Source organism: Xenopus laevis, chromosome 1S (genome assembly GCF_017654675.1).
Source record: "Xenopus laevis strain J_2021 chromosome 1S, Xenopus_laevis_v10.1, whole genome shotgun sequence".
Classification (NCBI taxonomy): domain Eukaryota; kingdom Metazoa; phylum Chordata; class Amphibia; order Anura; family Pipidae; genus Xenopus; species Xenopus laevis.
The window spans coordinates 36,929,138-36,954,855 of NC_054372.1; the positions used below are offsets into that span (position 1 = coordinate 36,929,138).

The window sequence follows — 25,718 nt, forward strand, 5'->3', positions numbered from 1 at the left end:
GATTTATCTGTCTTCTCTTTATCACATGAATCTAAATGCTAACCTTTAGATGCTTTGCTTTGATTTTACTTGTATATAAGGGGGGTATACAGACATTCTAAAAGACTTCCAAATATTAAGTTGCTAACTTTTTGCCTCAGGCTGGTGCTCCTCTTTGGAACATTTCAAAGACATTCATTTTACATTTTCTATTTAATTTTGTGAAATGATTATTCCATGTATTACAGTGCAGAGATGTCCCAATCTTACACAAATACAAATGTCCTATTCATATCAGGTGTGTTAACCAGTGCACCAGTTGTTTGTCGAAATATAACTCCCATCATCCTTCCCCATCATAGGAGATGCCAATTAATTGCATGTCACTGGAAGGTAATAATCAGCACACATTTTTGTGACGTAACGTTGTTTATGTTCAGTGTGAAGAAGAACACAATTTTATTCCAAGTCTGAATCATTATCTCCCTGATAACTTGGGGTTTGTTTACATCTCTGCAGCTTTTCAGCTTTGCCCTGGGTCCCTTTCTTTATTTCCAATCTAGAGCTGTTATTTTTTTTTTGTATTGTTGCTGGTGAACAAAAAGAAGTAAAACGTATCATTACAAAAATAATAGCTTTTGCTTCATTTAGGAGTAGCGTATTGCCACCACTTTCTTGCTATAAAAAAAAAGTCTTGATATGCTTTACAGTAAGGTATAATAGGCTACTTCATATTTGTAAACTCAAAAACATATGTTTTATACTTGAAAGGCATTGCTGTAAAAATCCAAAATTTTAGTGGAAAAACAAACTCAAATTTTTCAAAATGTATTAAACCCAGAGGATGGAAAAAATCTGAATCCAAAAATACGGCATCTCAGACCTATCGAGGTTGTATACAAGTTAATGGTAGAGGTCTCTATCCTATTTGAAAGTTTCTGTGGTCTGCACTAGAAATAGGCCGAAAATCCGACTATTCTGGCAAATCGTACTTTTTGGGCAAAAATCTGAAACATTTGTGGTTTTCGGGAAAAAGCCTGAAAAAATCGAGCAATACAGGAAAAAACTCAGACATAACTGTACAATTCGATTTTTTTCATGTTTGACCCTGATCCGATTACATTTTTTAATAAATAAATAATTTTTTAATAATAAATAAGGTCCAACTTTGGTCAGACTTTTTTGGTTAAAATAATCAAATAAATGCAGACTTTGATAAATAAGGCCGCTACTGTTTATCATTGTAGCTTTTCAGACCAATAAAAATTCCAGAGGGGTAGAAGAATATATTTAGGGGGTTATGTAATAAAAGGCCCTAAGTTTGCCCAGGAGCAGTAACCCTTAGCAACCAATCACCAGGAAGCATTTGCTGGTCATCTATTTAAAAGCAAGCAACTTAGTGCCATTTATTAAATAAGGGGGTCCTGTACTGTAAAAAAAAGGTCATGTTACCAAGGTAAATGTGCAGTGGTGTTCATCCCAATTTGCTATTTATAAGTGCAAGAACCTTGTGAATAATGTCAATAAATGCTCAGTTTTCTATAATTTGTTAGCAAAGATCTTTCTGTTTTACAGGATTGATATTTTCAAGTATGTAATCTATGGAACAGCAGCTGCCTTCTTTGTTTATGGAATTCTGCTGATGGTGGAAGGCTTCTTCACAACAGGTGCTATCAAAGACCTCTATGGAGACTTCAAAATCACCACATGTGGCAGATGTGTCAGCGCATGGGTAAGTCACTGTTGTCAAATGTATATTTAAATATGACTTCTTTGTTGATTTTCTAAACTGAATTGCCCAAAATAGATTTTCTTTCCAGGATATGTCATTTATGTATATTTCATTCAATTTGAATTTACAAAATGCTCTACAGAGAGGTCAAAATAAAGATGGAATTATCCATAAACTACTTGAACAAATGTCAATACTGTAGTGAAAATATTGCCAAATTTTAAATTTTTCTCTTACAAAAACAAAAGCTCTAATGATACCAAAAACCAACTTCTTTGTTGATTTTCTAAACTGAATTGCCCAAAATAGATTTTCTTTAAAGAGTATGACATTTATGTATATTTGAAGATAGAGAACAAAAAGAGATGGACCGCTACTGCTCACCGCGTTTTCCCAACCAGGTGCTCCGTCAAACAGTGTCCCCACTGCTAACTTCCAATAGACTCAAGACAGGCAGACGGCACTTCTGGAAAGGGTTTATTGGGGTTGCTGCTGCAGAACCTAACGCGTTTCGGGAGTAAATCCTTTAGTCATAGGTAACCGTATTTATGTATATTTGTTTCTAAGTTTTTGCCTGAAATCCCAGAAAAAGTTGGATTTTCTGGCAAAGACCCCAATAAAATCAATTTGAGATAGGTGCCTCTCCAATTGACTTATATAGGATCTCAACAGGAGATGGCGGATTTTCAGATTTGGGCTTTTTGCTGCATCGGGGTGGAAATAAAAACATTTTTCCACAAAAAATTCCAGTTTTCTAGTTGAAAAACTGTTCAAGTTTTTACCGTTCAGTATCCATAGCCACTTGGAAGCACCTTATTGTAAAACTTCAACCTGAATTTTTCGTTCTTTTACCATTTTGTTATACTTTAAATTTCCACTGTATAAAATAAGCTGTTTCATTGGACAATTGCATTGCTTTGTTATATTATTTGTGGATAGTATGAGTATAGGATGCCTATACATTAAGTACAATATTTGGAGATTCAAAATGATTGAATTAATTTGTTCATATGTCTCTCTTTACAATCTCCTGATCATTCTTTATGAGTCCTCTTGTGCTGTAATAATGTTCCCCTTTCACTGACAGGTTGACCCATTTATATTTTCCTCAACTAAGCTTACTATGGGGCCGATTCACTAACTTCGAGTGAAGGATTCGAAGGTAAAAAACTTCGAATTTTGAAGGTTTTTTTGGGCTACTTCGACCTTCGACTACGACTTTGAATCGAAGGATTCTAAGTAAAAATTCGACCATTCGATAGTCGAAGTACTGTCTCTTTAAAAAAAACTTCGACCCCCTAGTTCACCATAGGCTTGGCTAACTTTTTTTTTTGATCGAAGGATATTCCTTCGATCGTTGGATTAAAATCCTTCGAATCATTCGATTCGAAGGATTTTATCGTTCGATCGAAGGAATTATCCTTCGATCGTTCGATCGAACTATCTGCGCTAAATCCTTCGTCTTTGATATTCGAAGTCGAAGGATTTTAATTCCTAGTCGAATATCGAGGGTTAATTAACCCTCGATATTCGACCCTTAGTGAATTGGCCCCTAAATGTATAGAATTTTTTTATACACCTGTTTTGTGCATTCCTTCAGAATATTTCTTATTTTATATTCTATCTTTTGAGTAATAATTTTAGCTATTTTACTTTGGGAAGACTTTTGGTCAAAGGTGATTTCTCTGATTATTTTCTGAATCTAATTTAAACAATTCAGTCTCAACCCAGTTTTGCTTTGAAGTATTTTGCTTTCACTTGAGAATGGTTTGAACTACCTTGAAAATATAAGCAGCAATGTCAGAGCCTTTCTTGTCATGATACCTCAAAAGAGATTCAAGAGAATATATCCTGCACCCTAATAAATAAATAACAATAAAAGAAAAGCACATTAAACAGGACTGTCAAACTGCTGAATGTTAAAAATGGAAATATCTAGAGCGCTCATTTATAAACTTCCTCACCAAATGTTCAGGCTGTATGAACAATCAAGAACAAATTAGAACAAGCTTTAAGGGCTTTACTGACTGCATTTCATTTCAATGTGATCAGTAAACAGTCAGTGTTCCCAAGCAACTTGCATGCTTTAGCAATGTCTTTGATTTTTTATAACTTTATATCTTGTAAGTTTAGTCCTTCACTTGTGAATTACATGGAAATGTACAGTATTGAAATCTGTTCAATAGCGAAATTGCTCTCATTGTCCAAGTTGACAAACATCTGTCAAGTGCAACATCTATGGATAGAGCAGGCTTCAATACAGTGGAAAATAAGGAGTGGCAAAATGGCAATATACTGCCGATGCTTCAAAACTTCTTCATCTCAGTAATATGTGACATGTTTTATGGTTATGCTTTATACAAATTTATTGTGCTGTAATCCCCATTGGTTATACAAAGAGAGAGCAATCTGAGATCTAATTTCTCACAATAAAACCAATGGTATTTTTCTATGCTAGGAACTGCTCCTGGAAATTAGACTATTGTACAGGTACTAAGGGCCAAATACCCAAAAAGGTGCCAAAAAAAGGTGTTTTCATCCTAATCAGAAGGTATCTTACTATTGCGGATAGAAGATGCTGTGGCTGTGATAACAAATCATCTACCACTGAGACATACCGTGGAGCCACAGCAATGTTTAGTCCCCCGGAAATTCACTGAGAATTTCCACATTTTGCTGTCGGCAAATAAATTTGCAAACTCCCATGAAAATTCGCCAACTGCAAAAAAATTTTGACGTGTGTCAGAAAAGTCGCTCACGTCAAAACATTTGCACATCAAGAACCCAGACATAGGCTGCACAGTGTGATTCCCTGATATCGGCATTATAGGTTAAAATATAGTTGATTTCTATAATCCGCATGTTTTTTGCCTGTCTTTCCGTATTCCTGTACCACTTTCTGAGTAGCCTCCCCAAAATGAGAAGCAATATGCCTTTTCAGGTACTAAGCAAGTTAATATGTTTAATATATAATAAAATTCAATTTTCTAAAACTATATTGCCTGAGGAAACAGCATGCATATATTGTCATATGTATAAATAGATAAGATCTGTTTATTGTTCATCACTTAGTTTTTTGATGTCTGTCTTTTGCAGTTTATTATGCTGACATACCTCTTCATGCTTGCCTGGCTTGGGGTCACAGCTTTTACCTCTCTTCCCGTCTACATGTACTTTAATCTCTGGACCATTTGTCGAAATGCAACATTAGTTGACGAAGCTAATTTCTGCTTGGACCTCCGTCAGTTTGGTAGGTTTCAATTACATTTCTGCTGTTCAGAGTTAGTAATGTAAAGACTTTGAAAACACTGTTTAATACTGCAAATGTTTCTAGTTGGGATTTTATTCAGTTCTTTAAAATACCTTATTGTAAGGCTTTTCTGTGTTTCAACCTCTAGGTTTGGGGCTCTATGACCTTTTCTCTAGGCCAGATGAGCACCTAGCAATTGTACACATTATCTATCACCTGGACTTTTCTATCTGGTCCCAGCAACCTTATTGGCTGGATATTGCCCTATTTAAGCCAAGCCCTCTTCCCTGCCTCTTTCTGAACATTGGTCTATGCTTCTGAGCACTTTTGTACATCCCTGGCTCTTGGTTTCCTTACTCTGGCTCATGTCTCCATCTTGTCTTGTTCCTGAACTGTTCCTGTTCCCTATGCTAGTTCTGCCCTTGTTCTGTTCACACTCCTATACTTGTTCCAGCCCTGTCCTGTTCCAGTCCTGTCCTTAGTCCTTCCTTTCACTGGTTCTTCATCCCCTCTGCCCTCTTCCTGACTGTCACCGGTTTGTCTCCTGTTCCTGTCATTTACCAAATCTTTTCCCACACCATCCCTATCCTGTTAAGTCTGCACACTTTCCATATCCTGTCAGGCCCTGACTCTCGTCCTTTATCACCCAGTAATTGTTCCTAACCTTCAGTCACCCCTCTTCTATTTTTTGGCCATGTTACCAGTCCATGCCTGAAGAAATCATCATAGAAATCCCTTTGAACACTTACACTTAAGGTTTATTTTGAACAAGTCAACAGGAGAGAATTCTTACTACACAGACTTTCATAAGTACATTGATTAAAGAAGTTTTGTAATCAGGTGCTAAAATGGTAAAAACAAAAATCACAATACAAGTGGAAGATCATATTAGCCATAATGTATCCAAACTGTTAATTTTCCTGCCCAAAAGACTTGTCTGGCATTTGTGAAATGCAACCATGGATATTATTTTGTTATAAAAGCCTTATTATGTGCATACAAATTATTACCCTTTCACTTTGTCAGTTCCATCTGTGAATACAAAATAAACTCAAAAAATGCTGCTCAGTTCATTGAATGCTTCTCTTTCACAGCCAGATGATCCCACTTAAGAATGTAGCGTAGTTTGTCTTAACTAAACCAGTATAATGAAGCTGCTATTAATATGGTTATCAGTTATTACTGGTGGCACACAGAGGACAGGGAAGCAACTACTAGTGATGAGCGAATCTCTCCCGTTTCGCTTCGCCGGAAAATTTGCGAATTTCCCGCAAAATTCGCGAAACGGTGAATAATCGTGGAAACGGAAAGTGCACGAAAAATTCGGCCGTTTTCACAAAAAAATTGTGAAATTCTGATGTTTTCACGCAAAATCGAGCATTTCTAACCTTTTCACGAAAAAAATCTAGCATTATGAACATTTTTACTAAAAAATCATGAAAATCGGAAATTGTTGCAGGGGAATTTTCACGGGCCAATTTTCGCGAGTGATTCGTGAATTTATTTGCCGGCAGTGAAATGCGTAAATTCGCCACGAAATTCATGCCTGGCGAATTTATTCACCCATCACTAGAAACTACCAATCAGCAGGTGAAAGTTAGTTTTAAAATAAGACATGAGTTCAGTGTTATGTGCAGATCATTACTGTCTCCTGTATTTTAATTCTGGAATTTTGGAACAAATTATTGCATTATAAGTATAAAAAAAAATGGCAACTTGCTCCTTTTTGTCTTCTAACCTGAAGCTTGAGGCATAATAACAGAGACACTGTTCTGAAAGAGCTGACCCACAAAAACAAAGATGTCCTAGCAAGTTCTGCAGTAGAAAAGGACACAGTATTACTATAAATGTTGCTATTAGGCCAATAGTCAAGCTGACATGTGCTAACATAGATTCCCAAGCACGTCTTGAAGCAGAGAGAGTTGCATGTTGTTACTATGGATCCTTCTATTAACTCAGTGCCTATAGTAAAGCTACACTGCCTACTCCATGGCTTCTGCTTTCCCCTTGATTTGCAAATTCCACTTCTAATTACTGAGCAAAATCCCTGGCAGTCACAGCTACATAGTGACTGATAAATGTTTTTTCTCTAAATCTCTTGCATTGTTCACTTGTGTTTGGCAAGAGTTATTCTATGGACACACATGCTGACCCCCCTACCAGACATGTCATTATCTTTTTGGAGGTTAAAGGACCAGTAACATCAAAAAAACATTTTTAAAAATTTGTTAGTTTACAACAAAAAAAAAAAACACAACAAGACAAATTATACTATAAAATCACAAAGTCTTTATTAAGAAATAACTTCCATAACTTCGTTTCTGCCCCTCTTCAGAAAAGGCAACAGGGCGACGATCCATCGAGTGGCCCTCGTTTTCTCCTCCCTGGCTATATGCTGCTGGATCCTTTAGCTCCTACTTTCCGTGCTACTATCAGGGCACCAATGTCTCTATAAAATGTTTCCGATTCACAACATTGTTCCAGCTTTATAAGGAAGAAGGATTGTGTGTCTCTGCGCCCCTGGCTGTATTTCGTGGGAAACGGACCGTTCCAGTACATGGCCCGTTTCCAAATAAGAATCAATCGCATAACATTAGGATCATGTCATTCTGTTCTAATATACTAATAGGTTCCCTGCTCAAATCTGCAAAAGAAACATCTCATTCACATTGTGCCAAAGAATCACATCTTACCTGAGCTCTCTGTGTCTTGGGCAAGCTGGTTCCCTTCTCTATGGCATAAACGTCCACCAGGTACAATTGGGCCCTGCGCTCATGGTCCAGCACAGCCGCGGTCTGAATGACACCAGTCTTGCGCCCAATGGTGAACAATTGCCCCACAGTCCTGCCCTCGCAACTGACCGACACAATGAAGTATTCCACGACAAAGTCTGTACCGCGGGGGTTGGTTGCTTCAATAGATATCACATTGGTACCGATTGGCTCCCCCTCTTTCAGGATGGTGATGTACACAGGCCCATTGTGCCCAGTATAATAGTGAGCTTGGTAGTGGTGGCTTTCTGTTCAGCGCCCAAGTTAGTAGCAGCAACTATAAGGTTGTAGAGCAGGTGAGAGGGTACCAGGGGGGAGGCAACTCTTAAAGGAGAAGGAAACCCAGTCGACGCAAAAACCCTCCCCCCCTCCCCTGTGTTGCTTCCCCTCCCTCCTCCCCCCTGGCCTACCTGTCTCGCTGGGCAAATGCCCCTAACTTGTTACTTACCCTTCTGCACAGGTCCTGTCTACGGTGTTCGCCGACGCCATCTTCTTCCAAGCAATCTTCTTCCTGCTTTGACCGGCGCATGCATAGTAAGAGCATTTTGCCGGTACGGATCTACTGTGCATGCACCAAAAGTCACGAAGTGAGATCGGAAAACTAAGTGACTTTTGGCGCATGCGCAGTAGATCCGTACCGGCGAAATGCTCCTACTGCAAATGCGCCAAAATGCCGGTCAAAGCAGGAAGAAGATAGCTTGGAAGAAGATGGCGTCGGTGAACTCAGTAGACTGGACCTGCGCAGAAGGGTAAGTAACAAGTTAGGGGCATTTGCCCAGCGAGACAGGTAGGCCAGGGGGGAGGAGGGAGGGGAAGCAACACAGGGGAGGGGGGGAGGGTTTTTGCGCCGACTGGGTTTCCTTCTCCTCTAATCTCAGCTGTGTCGATTCACTATTAATGTCTCGGTGTCTCCATTGATAATCTCATACTCAATCTCTTTGTTGGACCCCTTTGTCTTGGTGTTTTTTTTCATTGTAAACTAACAATTTTTTTTTATGTTACTGGTCCTTTAAAGGTTGCCATTTTTTCTCACTCAATTCCCACTGGAACACAAACAGGTACTAACATGGGGTAACTATAGATGATAAAGTATAATATAACCCTTACTAAAATGTAAAAGGCTGTTAGACATCACCTTGGAGTTCTGTGATCTTTTAAATTCAGTATTTAGTTGGTCACAGAACTTGCCTTCTAGTAAAAAAGTATTTGTAAAAAATATATATATATATATACATTAAAACGCAAGATTTTCTTCTAATTAAAATAATCTTTTTACGTTGAACATGAAGCCTTGTATTCTGATTTTGTCTTACCATTATGTTCAGAGATAAATTGCTTGTCATTTATGTAATTATTGCTATGATAAACATGTTTTGAAATCAGTTTTGGACCATTTTTCATACATGTGATTCTATCTCATCGTTGTGTCCGCATGTAATGCAAGGGTAGAGAATCGTTAAAGCTTTCAGTTTTCATAAGTGGCATGTACTGCAGACACACGCAGCATAGTCAGGAGGGTGGAATTAAGATGACTGGCACCAAAATGACATAATTTGCATCCCTATAAATACCACATTCTGTGTAAATTTTTATAATGTAGTCTTTAATCTTCTGGAATGCTTGGAGCCAGGATACTGGATTTCAGGATTGAGGTAATGTGATAAATGTTACATTCCCGTCTATGGTAATTTTACTGAGATTTCTAATCTATTTAAAAGGAGTAGTGATAACTACTGGGTTGGCTTGGCAGCCATCTGCACACCAGTTACTGGAGAGGTGCAGGAGGAATTTCTTTTTCACTTTAATGCATATCCCCGGCAATCATTTTTTGTGATTAAACCTCAGGTCAAAAAGTGACTGTGAACATTATTAAACCTGCCTGAATTCATGCCAGATGTACAAAGGCTTTATTACCAACAGATGATTACACACATTTGTGAGAAATATATTTTTATAGGCAAGCAAACTGTAATACACTAAATCACAGCAGGCACACAATGAAATGGCTTAATACACGCCACATGGATCATCCCCAATACTGAGTATGTGTGATGCTTTATATCCTTCCACCCTTCTAACTACATTATTCAGTGAAGATTTGTCAGTGGGAAGTACATCACTGCAATAATGTCTTATCGGCCATAAGTTTAGAATTGTACTTTATCTGATGAATCTAAGAACGGTAAAAATGTAAACTTTAATAAAAGCAAATGCACCTAAGTAACAGGATTATTTTGCTGCCTGCTAAGTGTTATATCCTGTTTTGTATTAGAGTTTACATTATAAACCCCTCTTCTCCAGCATCACTGCTACAAATTATATTCACTATCGTCAAAAAAAGTAGGACTAACATTAAGTGCATGATCTAAAAGGATACACCAGTCTAGTTTTCTAACCAAATTGAGGTAAAATGAGGGAATCTCTGTCTAAAAAATGGTGGAAATGAATGGGACACTTTCTGGAGGGATAGACTATGTGTGACAGTAATAGAAGTGTAGCGCTATAATAATATAATAATAAAAGTCTTTACTGTGGTCAGTTTTAGCTACTTTCAGTGTGGGGTAATACCACAAATGAGACCTTCTTTACTCAGGGGTAAGCCCTTGCCACGAGATGGAGGCAGGGTGTAGTTCAACTGTAAACATGTGCAATGCACAAGAGATTGGGTGCCAGTGGTTTTATTTTGCTTAAACCATAAACTGAGTTTATTGACCAAAACCAGAATTCACATGGAAGTATGGAACATAGGATAAAACATAGATCAACCAATAAAACAATGTATACTTACAGTACCAAATATAGAATGACTTCCTGCAGAGCAGGGAATACACAGCAGAGATTTATGCATCTTGTGAGAAGGTATTTCCCAATCTTCAGGATCACCTTAAGTGGAACTCAGAAGACTAGGTGCTTTCCTGTGTCTAATTAGTCCCTACTATGGGGTCAGTAATCTTAATCCCTCTAATTTCCTCGTCGGAGCTTAGAGCTGCTGAAATACATACCCTGTCTATCACTCCTAGAGTGATCTATTAAAGGGTATAACTATCACGTTACTAGACTCATACTGAGTTCCACCACCCCTAACCTCTGCTGCATAGCAGAGGAAAGGTTCAGCACCAATGGACGCTGACCACATGGTTTTCAAGCCCTGTGAGAACTACTTTAAGAATTCAAATTCGACTATTCACCATCTAAAACCTGCCAAATTGGTGTTTTAGCCTCCTACAATCAATTTGGAGTCAGTTGGTGGACTTTTGAAAAAAACTCAAATCAAATTAGATCAAATTCGATTAGAATTTGATTCAAATTTGCAGCTCGATCCTAGTCACCCGTTTTTAAAAAATTCTATTTCTCTGATAATTTTTTTTTTTAGTTGCTCCCATAAACTCTAAATTCAACCCTTGATAAATATGCCCCAGTGTGTTTGAATGCCAAAACAACCCACTCAGTATTTACACATGAAATATAAATATATTTCCCCTCCTTGCACCTTCAAACATTTTTTTCTTGCTCGGGTATTGAAAAAACACTTTCCTTCTATAGCATTGACATCTGTGATATCTCAACAAGTTTTATGTGGCAAGGTGTTTATTTTAAATTTTATTAAGATTTACATCTGATAAATATAAAACAAAAAAACCCTTGATTGCATAATTTTCACTGTTATTGTTATTTCAAAATTATAAATCTCAAAGCCTCATAGTGTTGATGGAGCAATGTTCCTTTATGGCTGAAGTGGCAGTGGGCCCAAGGCAGCTGTTCTGTTTACTAGGCCTAGCAAAAACCTTTCAAACCTTCTTCTATACCAAGAGGATCTCCCCCCAAAAACTTATTTTACATAATGAAAAAAACTTGTAACGTTAAGTAAATTTCTAATACACATTCAATTGAAAAATTATTGTAAACATAGTTGCAACTGAAAGCAAAATCCATCCAATTCCCACAACTTTAAATTCATTGAACATATCATTGTCCTCTGTAAGGCCCATGCCCTGTAGACTTAGAAGGTGAAGTCAAAGGGATTATAGCTTTTACTTTCAGCTTTCTGTCTACCTGATGGGAGGAGTTGGCATCCAATAGGTGTTGTATATTTTACATATATGTAGTTACATAATGTGTTTATTCAAGTTTACAACCGACTAACACTCACTAACAAAAACCTGCTGGACCACCTATAATCTGGTTTTAGGCAACAATACTTCACTGAAACTGCTCTAACTCAACTAAATAGCCTCTTATTAGCTACAGCCAATAACCACTTCTCACTACTAATACTTCTTGATCTCTCAGCTGCCTTTGACACTGTGGATTGCCCTCTCCTGCTCCAGTCCATCCATTCTCTCTATTCTCTTGGCCTTTGTTGCACCAAGTTGTCCTGGTTCTCTTTTAACCTCCCAAATCGTTCCTTCAGTGTCTCTTACAATGGAGTATCATCTTCTCCCCCACTTCTTTCTGTTGGGGTTCCTCAAGGTTCTGTTGTTTGCCCCTTATTATTTTCTCTTTATTCTTCCTCCTTTGGAAAACAAATCAACTTATGTGGTTTCCAATACCACCTCAATGCTGATGATACTCGGATCTATTTCATTTGAATGACCCTCACATTCAAAAACTCTGCTCCACCCTACATCTCTGATTTTATCCTTAGATACTCACTTAACCACTTACTACATCCCTACTCTGTCCTGCTCCTCAATTCTTCTTTTATTACTTCTGCACATCCCTGCATTCAAGACTTTGCAAGGGAGGCATCCGTTCTCTGGATTTCTCTTCATGGCCTGTCCAAATTTCTCCCAAAATGTCTGCTTTCTAAAGACTTCCTAAAACACATTTATTTAGAGAAACTTACTATTATTTAGTTTAGCATAACTTCAGTGTGCTACTAAATGCAATACCCTATGCTACATCTCTCACCTTGCTTACTTCTGCTCTTGCCCATTTCCACACCTTGTGTTTCAATCCCTTCTGCATTTAGATTGAAAGCTTTTTTGGGCAGGGCCCTCTTTACCTTTTGTATCGGTTACTTGTCACTATGTATGTAATTCTGTATGTTCTTTGTATAAACCCATTTATCAGATAGAACTGTGGAATGTGTTGACACTCTAAAATAATAATAATAGTAGTAATAATTGTTATGTTATAACTATATAATTTTACTGCACGTATATATTAATTTTATTTTTGCAGTAAATCTAATTTAATCTGAATATACTGGATAAAAAAATCATAGTACTTTCTGAATAAGCAAAAAGAAAATATTTAACAAGACTTAATTTGAGAATTCTATTTCTTACAGGTATTGTAACAGTTGGGGAGGAAAAAAAGCTATGCTCATCATCTGAAAACTTTCTAAGGATGTGTGAATCTACAGAAGTAAGTTAAAACATTGTGGGGTGTGTATGCGTTTGTGTTAAAAGAGGTTGATGCAAATGTGTGCAAAATATGCCCCAAGAAAAATAATTTTGAGAAAGACAGTTCTCAGAAAATTTTCAGACTTGTCTTAATAAAACACTTTTTTTTTGCAAAATGTTAATCTTTAATCAATCTCTCAGTTGGCATATTGCTCGGTGCCTAATTAGTGTCTTTTTGTAAAACTGCAAATATATTGAGGTACAGTACATTGGTTATGTAGTGTGAATTTAAAATTGCCATAGAATAATCCAAAAAAAAAAATAGCAGAAAGAGGCACTTTAAAATTTGTATTCACTGAAGACATTAGAGTAGGTGATAATTACAAAACATTATACAGTATACCAAGTTTTGGCTATTAGAGTTAGCTTGCAGAGCATTCCTTAGAAATTAATGTAGAAATAAAAACTTAAAAACTAAAGTTTTCAAGATAAGGGGGTATTTTTCGTCATGTGGATCTTCATACCTTAAGTCTACTAAAAATCATTTAAACATCAATTAAACCCAATAGGATTGTTTTGCAACCAACAGTATTCATTATATCTAAGTTGGGATCAAGTACAAGGCACTGTTTTATTACTACAGAGAAAAAAAAATGAAATACTTTTTAAAAAGCTGAATTATTTGATTAAAATGGAGTCTATGGGAGATGGTCTTACCATAATTTATAGCTTTCTGGATAATGAGTTTTCCCATATAATATATTTCGTAGAATATATTTATATAATATGTTCTAAAAAATATACTTCATAGGCCTACCATATAGATTGTTAAAGTTTGTGTATCAATTATAACTCAAGGGTTATGATTAGTTATGGCTAAAAACAAATCTCATGATACATAAAACTGAATGGGTAGATCGGGGGAGGGGTGTTTTCTCAGTCTTTGATTTTTTCTATAAAAAAAATTGGCAATACTATAAAACTTCACAAGTGTTGCTGTTAGCATTACCATATAAGTTGTATTGAGGATTGTTTGCACGAATGAATTATACAAAGTCTATTTTATTTTAATTTTAAAATTGACTGTCTACAGTATATGAAATAAATATTTGTGATTTAGGCATTAATAACAATTGTTATTCTTTTCCAGCTGAACATGACATTCCACTTGTTTATCGTTGCACTTGCTGGTGCTGGAGCTGCTGTAATTGCCATGGTAAGGATTTTTATTAAACTAACAATACACAATGTCCCAAGATTCTGTTCTTTTTAAAATTAGCTCCACAATGATGCAAGTTAACTTAAAGGGGTTGTTCCCCTTCCAACCACTTTTTTCAGTTTGATTGTTTTCAGATTGTTCTCCATAAACACAAGATTTTTTTCAATTGCTTTCCATATTCTATTTTTTACAGTTTCCGAAAATTTAAAGGGAATCTGTCATTTTTTTATGATGTAGTTTATTTCTAAATTACACTGTTTACACTGAAAATAATTCACAATAAAATTTGATTCCTAAACCCGCAAGTGTATTTTTTATTAGTTGTAATGTTGGTGTGTAGGCGCCATCTCAGGTCATTTTGACTGGTCATGTGATTTCAGAAAGAGCCAGCACTTTAAGATGGAACTTCTTTCTGGCAGACTGTTTTTTCTCCTACTCAATGTAACTGAATGTGTCACAGTGGAACCTGGATTTTACTATTGAGTGTTGTACTTAGATCTACCAGTGAGCTGTTCTCTTATGTTAGGGAGCTGCTACCTGGTTACCTTCCCATTGTTCTGTTGTTAGGCTGCTGGGGGGGGGGGGTGATATCACTCCAACCTGCAGTACAGCAGTTAAGAGTGGCTGAAGTTTATCAGAGCAACATGACTGGGGGCAGCTGGGAAACTGACAATATGTCTAGGCCCATGTCAGATTTCAGAGTTAAATATAAAAAAATTCTCTTTTGAGAAATGGACTTCAGTGCAGAATTCTGCTGGAGCAGCACTATTATATATAGAATATATAGATAGTATTAGCAATATTAGCAACTATTGTATCAATTCTAAAAGCTGCTTTCAATGAAACCCAGGGAATCTGCTCAGCTGGGACAAAGATAACAAATGTATCAACTAAATGTATCAATTTAAAACAGAGTCGGCGACCCCCCCTCCCAGAGCTGGTTAAGAAGGTGAAAAATTAAAACTTACTCATCAATATTAGAAAAATGGTCACAAATAGATAATAGACAGTCATTGGAAAAAGTATTTATTTCTGGTGAACTATCTGAAGCCAACCGAAATGAAAAAAAGTGAAGTTGAACAACCCCTTTAATGACCCCATACACATACAGACAATTAACAAGCTCACTAATTCTACTTAGTAATTTAATATGACTTCATACAACAGAAAGAATCTTATGAAGAACTGATGTAACTTTACACATGTGCTTAGAATTATACATGCATTTTATGGTATATTTCTCTCTATGGAGGGTGATGTCACTGTATTTTTGACTGGTGGATCTGTGTGATCTCAGAGTATATAAGGAGAGGTGTGAAAATGAGATAACAAAAGGCAGGATTTTTAGCTGCAATATCATTTAAAGTACAGCACAAGACTTTTTAGTAAGCCCCAATACCTACTTGCCCAATATCTACTTACAGGCTGTCAACTATAATAACATTGACAAAGACATAATGGCTCATTTACATCTGCAACTGAAATTTCAAGTCCAATCACCATGTTTTTCCCCACAATGCAGTGTCCCCCCCCAGAGTTTTAGCATCATTGCATATGCAAAGGGTTTTAGAATCGTACATGATTGTGCTGCTCTCAGTGCAATTTGCCAAAATGAACACAATATTATTTGTGCACATCGTTGGGGAATAAATCCAAAATCTGAGTGAATTCATTTCTGGTGTTCCGCAAGCAAGAAACATGTATTTCCTATTTTTTTGGCACAAGCAGTTGTTGACATTGTGAGATCCCTGGAGGAAGGACTGATCTGTGCAGAGCTAAAGTGCAAAGAGCACATTTTGATGCAAGTACCTAAAAGTGCTTTGCCTGCACCTCACTGCAAGGGAAAAACAGAAGTTGCCCACTGCATTTGTGACCATAATTCAACCCTGTAGTGTAAGAACAACCAGTTAGTTATATCAGGGGCACCATGGATTATTAAAACATGTAATTACGATTTACTGTAATAGTGATGTCCAAAAATTTTTGCAGGCATGAAGCTCTGTTTTGTTGTTTGCACATTTCTTGCTTTGAGAAAATATACCCATTGACTCCAAAATATTTTTCACAAAAAAGAATGTGGCAAAAAGCAGTGAGGTAACAGATTTTAGGATTGTATGATGGAGACTAAATTAATAACTATAAGAAAGGAGAACATATGTCCAGAGTGAGGGTGCACTGTGTCTTACAGTCCCAGTACAGCTTCACAGTGATTAGTTAGGTGAATTCCTCTAGCCTCTAGCCTAGAATCGTGGTCAGAGGTGGCTTAGGTTGGAGTTTTGGCCCAAGCATTTAAGAACCCCTCAATGAATGGTTAGTAATTAATACAGATAATTACGACATGGCAGCACAGAAACCAGTGCAATTAGCATCAGGATTTAATCATCAGCCCTGTAGCATCAGCTTATATTACAGGCCAACCTCATTTTCTGCTTGATAATTTATGACGACCCCTAAGCTTAGCTTCTCAACAGCTACTCAGAGCCCACTGAGCATGTGAGTGTCACAGACACTTTCCAATACGGTGACCCCCTGTGACAAGTTTGAAGTCCTGGATCATTACTGCTATTAACAAGCTGACACTTTAGGCTGATGCAATAAGTTCAGTATTTAAAATGTGCCATTTTTAGCCATATTCATTTTTAGGCTTTAGTTCTTCTTTTAGGACTCTACAAAGAACATAGTACTGTAACGCTATTTTGGTTACTGTCCCTTTAAATAATAGCTTCCTTGGCAATTCAGGGGCCCTGAGTCCCTTTTGCAAGTCGAAAAGTACTGGGAACTAGGAATCACAGCGCAGTGCCTCCACCTAGGGAGCACTGAGGAACTTACCTCAGAGGAATCCCCTAGGAAATAATAAACACACACTTTGCGGATAACAATATTTAACTTTATATAAACTGTAAAGTAGTAACTAATACACAAGTCACGCCTGTATGGGAATATAAGGGACACCACCTAAATCCCTATTAGGTTTTAACTATCTGTTCAAACACAGTTCTTATAGTATCACAGTCCCACTTGTCTGGAAGGGTTAAAAGCACACAGTTCAAATTGCAATGTCCCTTTCCCCAGAGCTCTTATTCCCCTGGTAGCGCTACCTTTCCCCAGAGTACCTTTTCCCTTGGAAAATAGCAGCTTCCCACGTAGCAGGCAAAATCACACAAGGCCTGTCTTCCTGTTAGGCTCAGTACTGTGGCAAATCCTCTCTTCAAGGGATTTATTCAGCAATCTCTCTCAGAGGCAGATCACAGTGGAAACTCTTCTCAAATGGCACTTTCCTCCTCTGAAGCTTTACCAGCGTGGCAGGGTCAGACAGCCTCTCTTCTGCACTCCTGGAGACTCACAGATCCAGCAGGGCCTACACACACAGCTTCACAGTCTGGCACACCCTCTCCTCCCAGGATGCACTGCGGTGTCCAGCCAATCAGGTCGCTCTCCAGCCTGTTACTGGGCTGAATGATGTCACAGACAGAAAAGCAGGGGAAGGATTTCTCTTCTCCCCTACATTCTCCCCTTGGACAAATCGGCAACGTCCTCGCTTGCCGTATGCCCTGGCATGCCTGGACAGCAAAACAGTCAAAAATGTCTTTATCACTATTGTTACCTGGGACCCTAACATTGGCCTTACCTGGAGACCTGCGCTCACCCAGACCCAGTACTTTAGATCTATCGGGGGTATCAAAGGTTTCAGGGGCCACCTTCATGCCAATAGGGTTCTCCACAGTAGTCTTCTCTCGACTCAACACCCTATCCTCTTCAGGGGAGTCACTCTCACAGACAGAAGGCTCATAATAAGACTTCTGTATGGTGGAAATTTTGTAAGTCTTACCACTTCGGGCCTGATGACCCATCACTTGGCACTTGTAACATCTCCCATGGAATCTTCTACGCCTACGGCGTACTTTACACAGTGCAGATTGGGTTTCACCTTCATCAGGAACTGGGCAGTTTGACTGGATGTGGCCAAGCTTTCCACACCGGTAACACGTAGGAACTCTCTTAGTTTCAGCTGGGGGTTTGGCTCTCTCAGACAATTGAGCTTTTAAGTCCTCCAACTCTTTGCGAAGTTTCTTGTTCTCTTCTGCAAATTTTGCTTCAGCAGGGGATTTCTCTGTATGCCCTGCAGTGGAACTCCGTTTGACCCTCACATAGGCATCAGCCTCCTCTCGCCGAACTCTCTCCATCAGAGCAACATACCCAGGGGGTAGCTTATCCTGGTAGTGTGCTCTAATTGTTATGGCAACAGGGTCACTATTCAGGGTCCCTCTTTTCAATTGGCAAATTCTCATAGAATCCATTTCATCGTCTGTAATTGCACCGCGGCTAAATAGCAGTCTCAGGCCTTGTTCTAGCCGCACAAGATAAGCAGACAAATCTTCCTTCTCTTTCTGGACGGTAGAGTGGAAGCGATAGAGCATCTCTGTAGCACTCTCTACAGGGCCAAACGTCACCTCCAGGACTTCAATCAGATCACCCGAAGTAGCATCGGGGTGACCGACCATATAGGACTTAACAACATCCACGGCAGGGCTGCGAAGACTTTCAAGGATCTTCCTTCTCATAGTAGTCTCGGCCCAGTCCAATCTCTCACGGACACAACAGTGGAGTCTCTCCAACACTCAAAGGACTCTTCACCTGAGGGTACAGGATTGGTACCTGAAAACACTTTAAGTCTCTTAAAATTACCATTCCAGGCTAGCTGTGTCAGTTGGTCAGTAAGTTGTCCCAGCGCGCTCACAATCTCTGGGGTATCCAGCCGGCCACCAGAACTATGGTGACTCCCCTTGGAGACCACGCTCTCACAGGATGGACATCTCTTTATGTGACTCTTTTCAGCTGGCGAATCAAACAACGTCTTGTTCAGCTGCACACTCTCCGGTGCCTTCACTGCATACTGGGTAGTAAGGGCATCACCCTGGGAAGTTAACTCATCTGCGTCATCAGACATATCAGGCAGAACAATCTTCCAGGGCCCTTCACTTTCAGCATCAATATCAGGGGGAACACGGTCACGATCTATCTCTCTGGGGCTGTCTATAAGAACATTCAACAGGACCCCGGCAGAATCCCGCCGTGACGCAGCCACCCTTGGGCGGTAAAAAATCTGTTCCCCATCCAGAACTTGATAAATAAATTCTTCCTTCACTCTGGGCACCATGGGCCCAACAGCGGCAACCTTTCGGGGGTTAAGTCCCAATGCAGTACACCATTGGCGAACACTTTGTGGAGTTTCAAAGGCAGACATATTTTCATCAAACATCCCCAGCTTCCCAGTCGACATCTCAGCAGTGCCTCCAATGTAACGCTATTTTGGTTACTGTCCCTTTAAATAATAGCTTCCTTGGCAATTCAGGGGCCCTGAGTCCCTTTTGCAAGTCGAAAAGTACTGGGAACTAGGAATCACAGCGCAGTGCCTCCACCTAGGGAGCACTGAGGAACTTACCTCAGAGGAATCCCCTAGGAAATAATAAACACACACTTTGCGGATAACAATATTTAACTTTATATAAACTGTAAAGTAGTAACTAATACACAAGTCACGCCTGTATGGGAATATAAGGGACACCACCTAAATCCCTATTAGGTTTTAACTATCTGTTCAAACACAGTTCTTATAGTATCACAGTCCCACTTGTCTGGAAGGGTTAAAAGCACACAGTTCAAATTGCAATGTCCCTTTCCCCAGAGCTCTTATTCCCCTGGTAGCGCTACCTTTCCCCAGAGTACCTTTTCCCTTGGAAAATAGCAGCTTCCCACGTAGCAGGCAAAATCACACAAGGCCTGTCTTCCTGTTAGGCTCAGTACTGTGGCAAATCCTCTCTTCAAGGGATTTATTCAGCAATCTCTCTCAGAGGCAGATCACAGTGGAAACTCTTCTCAAATGGCACTTTCCTCCTCTGAAGCTTTACCAGCGTGGCAGGGTCAGACAGCCTCTCTTCTGCACTCCTGGAGACTCACAGATCCAGCAGGGCCTACACACACAGCTTCACAGTCTGGCACACCCTCTCCTCCCAGGATGCACTGCGGTGTCCAGCCAATCAGGTCGCTCTCCAGCCTGTTACTGGGCTGAATGATGTCACAGACAGAAAAGCAGGGGAAGGATTTCTCTTCTCCCCTACATTCTCCCCTTGGACAAATCGGCAACGTCCTCGCTTGCCGTATGCCCTGGCATGCCTGGACAGCAAAACAGTCAAAAATGTCTTTATCACTATTGTTACCTGGGACCCTAACATTGGCCTTACCTGGAGACCTGCGCTCACCCAGACCCAGTACTTTAGATCTATCGGGGGTATCAAAGGTTTCAGGGGCCACCTTCATGCCAATAGGGTTCTCCACAGTAGTCTTCTCTCGACTCAACACCCTATCCTCTTCAGGGGAGTCACTCTCACAGACAGAAGGCTCATAATAAGACTTCTGTATGGTGGAAATTTTGTAAGTCTTACAACTTCGGGCCTGATGACCCATCACTTGGCACTTGTAACATCTCCCATGGAATCTTCTACGCCTACGGCGTACTTTACACAGTGCAGATTGGGTTTCACCTTCATCAGGAACTGGGCAGTTTGACTGGATGTGGCCAAGCTTTCCACACCGGTAACACGTAGGAACTCTCTTAGTTTCAGCTGGGGGTTTGGCTCTCTCAGACAATTGAGCTTTTAAGTCCTCCAACTCTTTGCGAAGTTTCTTGTTCTCTTCTGCAAATTTTGCTTCAGCAGGGGATTTCTCTGTATGCCCTGCAGTGGAACTCCGTTTGACCCTCACATAGGCATCAGCCTCCTCTCGCCGAACTCTCTCCATCAGAGCAACATACCCAGGGGGTAGCTTATCCTGGTAGTGTGCTCTAATTGTTATGGCAACAGGGTCACTATTCAGGGTCCCTCTTTTCAATTGGCAAATTCTCATAGAATCCATTTCATCGTCTGTAATTGCACCGCGGCTAAATAGCAGTCTCAGGCCTTGTTCTAGCCGCACAAGATAAGCAGACAAATCTTCCTTCTCTTTCTGGACGGTAGAGTGGAAGCGATAGAGCATCTCTGTAGCACTCTCTACAGGGCCAAACGTCACCTCCAGGACTTCAATCAGATCACCCGAAGTAGCATCGGGGTGACCGACCATATAGGACTTAACAACATCCACGGCAGGGCTGCGAAGACTTTCAAGGATCTTCCTTCTCATAGTAGTCTCGGGCCCAGTCCAATCTCTCACGGACACAACAGTGGAGTCTCTCCAACACTCAAAGGACTCTTCACCTGAGGGTACAGGATTGGTACCTGAAAACACTTTAAGTCTCTTAAAATTACCATTCCAGGCTAGCTGTGTCAGTTGGTCAGTAAGTTGTCCCAGCGCGCTCACAATCTCTGGGGTATCCAGCCGGCCACCAGAACTATGGTGACTCCCCTTGGAGACCACGCTCTCACAGGATGGACATCTCCTTATGTGACTCTTTTCAGCTGGCGAATCAAACAACGTCTTGTTCAGCTGCACACTCTCCGGTGCCTTCACTGCATACTGGGTAGTAAGGGCATCACCCTGGGAAGTTAACTCATCTGCGTCATCAGACATATCAGGCAGAACAATCTTCCAGGGCCCTTCACTTTCAGCATCAATATCAGGGGGAACACGGTCACGATCTATCTCTCTGGGGCTGTCTATAAGAACATTCAACAGGACCCCGGCAGAATCCCGCCGTGACGCAGCCACCCTTGAGCGGTAAAAAATCTGTTCCCCATCCAGAACTTGATAAATAAATTCTTCCTTCACTCTGGGCACCATGGGCCCAACAGCGGCAACCTTTCGGGGGTTAAGTCCCAATGCAGTACACCATTGGCGAACACTTTGTGGAGTTTCAAAGGCAGACATATTTTCATCAAACATCCCCAGCTTCCCAGTCGACATCTCAGCAGTGCCTCCAATGTAACGCTATTTTGGTTACTGTCCCTTTAAATAATAGCTTCCTTGGCAATTCAGGGGCCCTGAGTCCCTTTTGCAAGTCGAAAAGTACTGGGAACTAGGAATCACAGCGCAGTGCCTCCACCTAGGGAGCACTGAGGAACTTACCTCAGAGGAATCCCCTAGGAAATAATAAACACACACTTTGCGGATAACAATATTTAACTTTATATAAACTGTAAAGTAGTAACTAATACACAAGTCACGCCTGTATGGGAATATAAGGGACACCACCTAAATCCCTATTAGGTTTTAACTATCTGTTCAAACACAGTTCTTATAGTATCACAGTCCCACTTGTCTGGAAGGGTTAAAAGCACACAGTTCAAATTGCAATGTCCCTTTCCCCAGAGCTCTTATTCCCCTGGTAGCGCTACCTTTCCCCAGAGTACCTTTTCCCTTGGAAAATAGCAGCTTCCCACGTAGCAGGCAAAATCACACAAGGCCTGTCTTCCTGTTAGGCTCAGTACTGTGGCAAATCCTCTCTTCAAGGGATTTATTCAGCAATCTCTCTCAGAGGCAGATCACAGTGGAAACTCTTCTCAAATGGCACTTTCCTCCTCTGAAGCTTTACCAGCGTGGCAGGGTCAGACAGCCTCTCTTCTGCACTCCTGGAGACTCACAGATCCAGCAGGGCCTACACACACAGCTTCACAGTCTGGCACACCCTCTCCTCCCAGGATGCACTGCGGTGTCCAGCCAATCAGGTCGCTCTCCAGCCTGTTACTGGGCTGAATGATGTCACAGACAGAAAAGCAGGGGAAGGATTTCTCTTCTCCCCTACAGTACCAACCCCTGAATATTGGGTCCTCACTATGGCACATCTGCATTCGGCTGTGTCGCAGCCTTTTTTATAAAAAGGATATAAGCATTTACCTTCGATGTATTCTATAACATCACTTGGCTGTCTGATGCTATCTTTTTTTATTTTCTATGTTGTTTCTATGTCTGCTAGTAATAAACATAAATGCAGTGTAACCTGTAAGTAAGACTTTTGTCGTTCCTTCAGGCCAGTCTTTATCATCCCAGTCTGCTTAAATGTTTTTACTTCAGTGGGTTTGCAAATTAAAGACATTTTATATAATTAAAGAGTAAGCGGCCTTAATAGCTTTTTCTGTTGTGTTCTTTTTTTAAGGTTCACTACCTGATGGTCTTGTCAGCTAACTGGGCTTATGTTAAAGATGCATGCAGAATGCAGAAGTATGAAGACATCAAATCTAAGGAAGAACAGGAACTGCATGATATTCATTCTACTCGTTCTAAAGAGCGGCTCAATGCATATACATAAAATAATAATTCTGCTTATTTGTAACATTCAAATTCTTTGTTGTTTACGGTAACTAAAAGCCTCCCTTCCATTGTACAATGAAAATTAAGTGCTTTTCCTAAAAAAGATAGGCATATCACCTATCTCCATTGATAGACCAGCACTTGGCTTCTTCACAGTGTGTGACATTATTATGTAATGTGGAGCACCCCTTATCGTCCTTCCCAAATCGTCATAAGGTGACTGGTTTCTTAGATAAAGTAATTGTGAAATAAAAACGTCCTTTTCCTTTTTTAAACCACTTTATATGTTTTACATTTTACAAAAAAACAAAAAACATTTTGCATCGTTTCCTATGTTTTTGAAAGAGAAAGCTTTTTATACTTTTTAGTTCTGAGTTTCAAAAAAAACCAAACAAAATAATAATTTAACTACAGGTAACCTACAAAGGGACAGTTGTACAGAAAGCATGTACGATAAATCGCTTATAGTTTGGGATCATGCATGGATAGTTTGGCCATCTATAATGTGTTTGGCCCTATGATTAGTCAGAGGTGTGGTTTCTGTTTGGCAGGTTAAGAGGTGCTTCTTATGGGTGTTACTGTATTAGTATTAATGTACAAAATTTCAGTTTTAAAATTCTGTCAACATCAATGACAGAGCCAACTGTTTCCGAGTGTGAGCATGCATACTGTAATGCTAGTGCATGGGCACTTCCCGTTTCTAAATATAAAAAATGTTTCAATTATTCTTCACATTATTCCTGAAAGTTTATATTGATGTTTTCCCAGCAAATATTTAGGCATTTAATTATGATTTGCTTTTAGCATTTTAATCTGTATATATATTGTAAAAAAATATATGTCATGCTATTAAGAATCAAAGGACATTACAGAAATATTCTTTTACAGGTTCCTTCATTTGTCAGTAGACCCCACTGCATTGAACATTCTTTCATGTTTTTGAAGTGGTCCAATGATCACCTTATTTTTGTTTTCTTTTATTAAAAAATGCCTTCTACCTAAAAACAGGCACCGCATATCGTTTAGACTTTCAAAATAACTGTGTTATTGGACCAAACTTAGTGTTTTCGGCTATATTGCCTTTCTGAACTGCTACAGGAATGCTGTAAAGTGTATTTTAACCGTAAAAAAAATCCTGCCAAGACACGTTTTTGTCATGATTAAACAATTTTGATCATTTTGTGCACTTTATTAATCATTGTGATTTCTCTCAGTGTACGTTCATTGATAATTAAATGAAAACACTCTTGGGGTTAATTCATCAACTTGCGATAATTTAAATAAGAATATTTTTACAAAAAATGATTATGGGGTAGAATTATGAGACCTCCAAATAAAGAATCAGGAAGGATTTCCACCAGTTTGTTTTTTTTAATTATTTCACAACTAAATATTTTAATGAATTTAACACATTCATTAAAGTTGACTGGGTTCACAGTTCCACCGAAAATAAAAAACATCCATTTTCTGTGGAATATTTGCATTTATTTAAGCTCAAGTGCAACTTTGAGCCCTAATACCTAACACATTTATTAATCCTTCATGCCAGCAGCATGCAGAGCTTGTTAAAAATTTTCATAAGAAAAAATACAACCAAATTAGCCTTTAGGTTTTTAGTATTTCAAAAGTGACATTGGTTTGGTGGCTGAAGATCAAATAACAAAATCAGATTGAAAGATATATGAAATCTCTGCATTGCCATTTTTCAAAAGGAACTTGTACAAGTTCTGGTTAATAAACCAAATACTGTTGTATCCTTAAATAAATTAGCAGTACTTTTTTCTCTGTTAATCAGTACCCCAATGACTCTTACACTGGCGTGACAAATCATTAGTATGTCTTGTACAAGGACATGATTTTCTACTTTAAAACTGGTAAATTAATAGTAGAATTGTGCTTCTTGTAAAATTTTAAGTTTTCATTTTTCTCGATAACTTACGCCAATAACTAAAGTATGGTTCCCTACATTTTCTTAAATCAATGTTTGTTTTAAATTCACAGTTTATGCTGTGTATAGCTTCCTCCTGACTATGAAGTAACATGTTTCTGTAGTAGCATTCATAAAGTTTCCTTGAAAAGCAGTAGGGAAACAAAACCGAAAATGGTAGTGAGTTTGCGCTGCAACTAGTGTCGGACTGGGACACCAGGGGCCCACCCAAAAACCTTGGCCAGGGGCCCA

The 25,718-nt window shown here is 39.2% G+C and overlaps 1 protein-coding gene across 1 annotated transcript in view; it reads left to right on the plus strand.

The window, feature by feature from the left end:
* gpm6a.S (glycoprotein M6A S homeolog) overlaps positions 1–25,482 on the plus strand; it is an 81,687-nt gene extending 56,205 nt beyond the window's left edge. Inside the window, exons 3-7 of the mRNA XM_018243199.2 lie at positions 1,555–1,711; positions 4,808–4,961; positions 13,026–13,102; positions 14,231–14,296; positions 23,385–25,482. Of these exons, the coding sequence (XP_018098688.1) occupies positions 1,555–1,711; positions 4,808–4,961; positions 13,026–13,102; positions 14,231–14,296; positions 23,385–23,537 (607 nt within the window). The 3' untranslated portion in view covers positions 23,538–25,482. The remainder of the gene's footprint in view (positions 1–1,554; positions 1,712–4,807; positions 4,962–13,025; positions 13,103–14,230; positions 14,297–23,384) is intronic.
* The last annotated feature ends 236 nt before the right edge of the window (positions 25,483–25,718 follow it).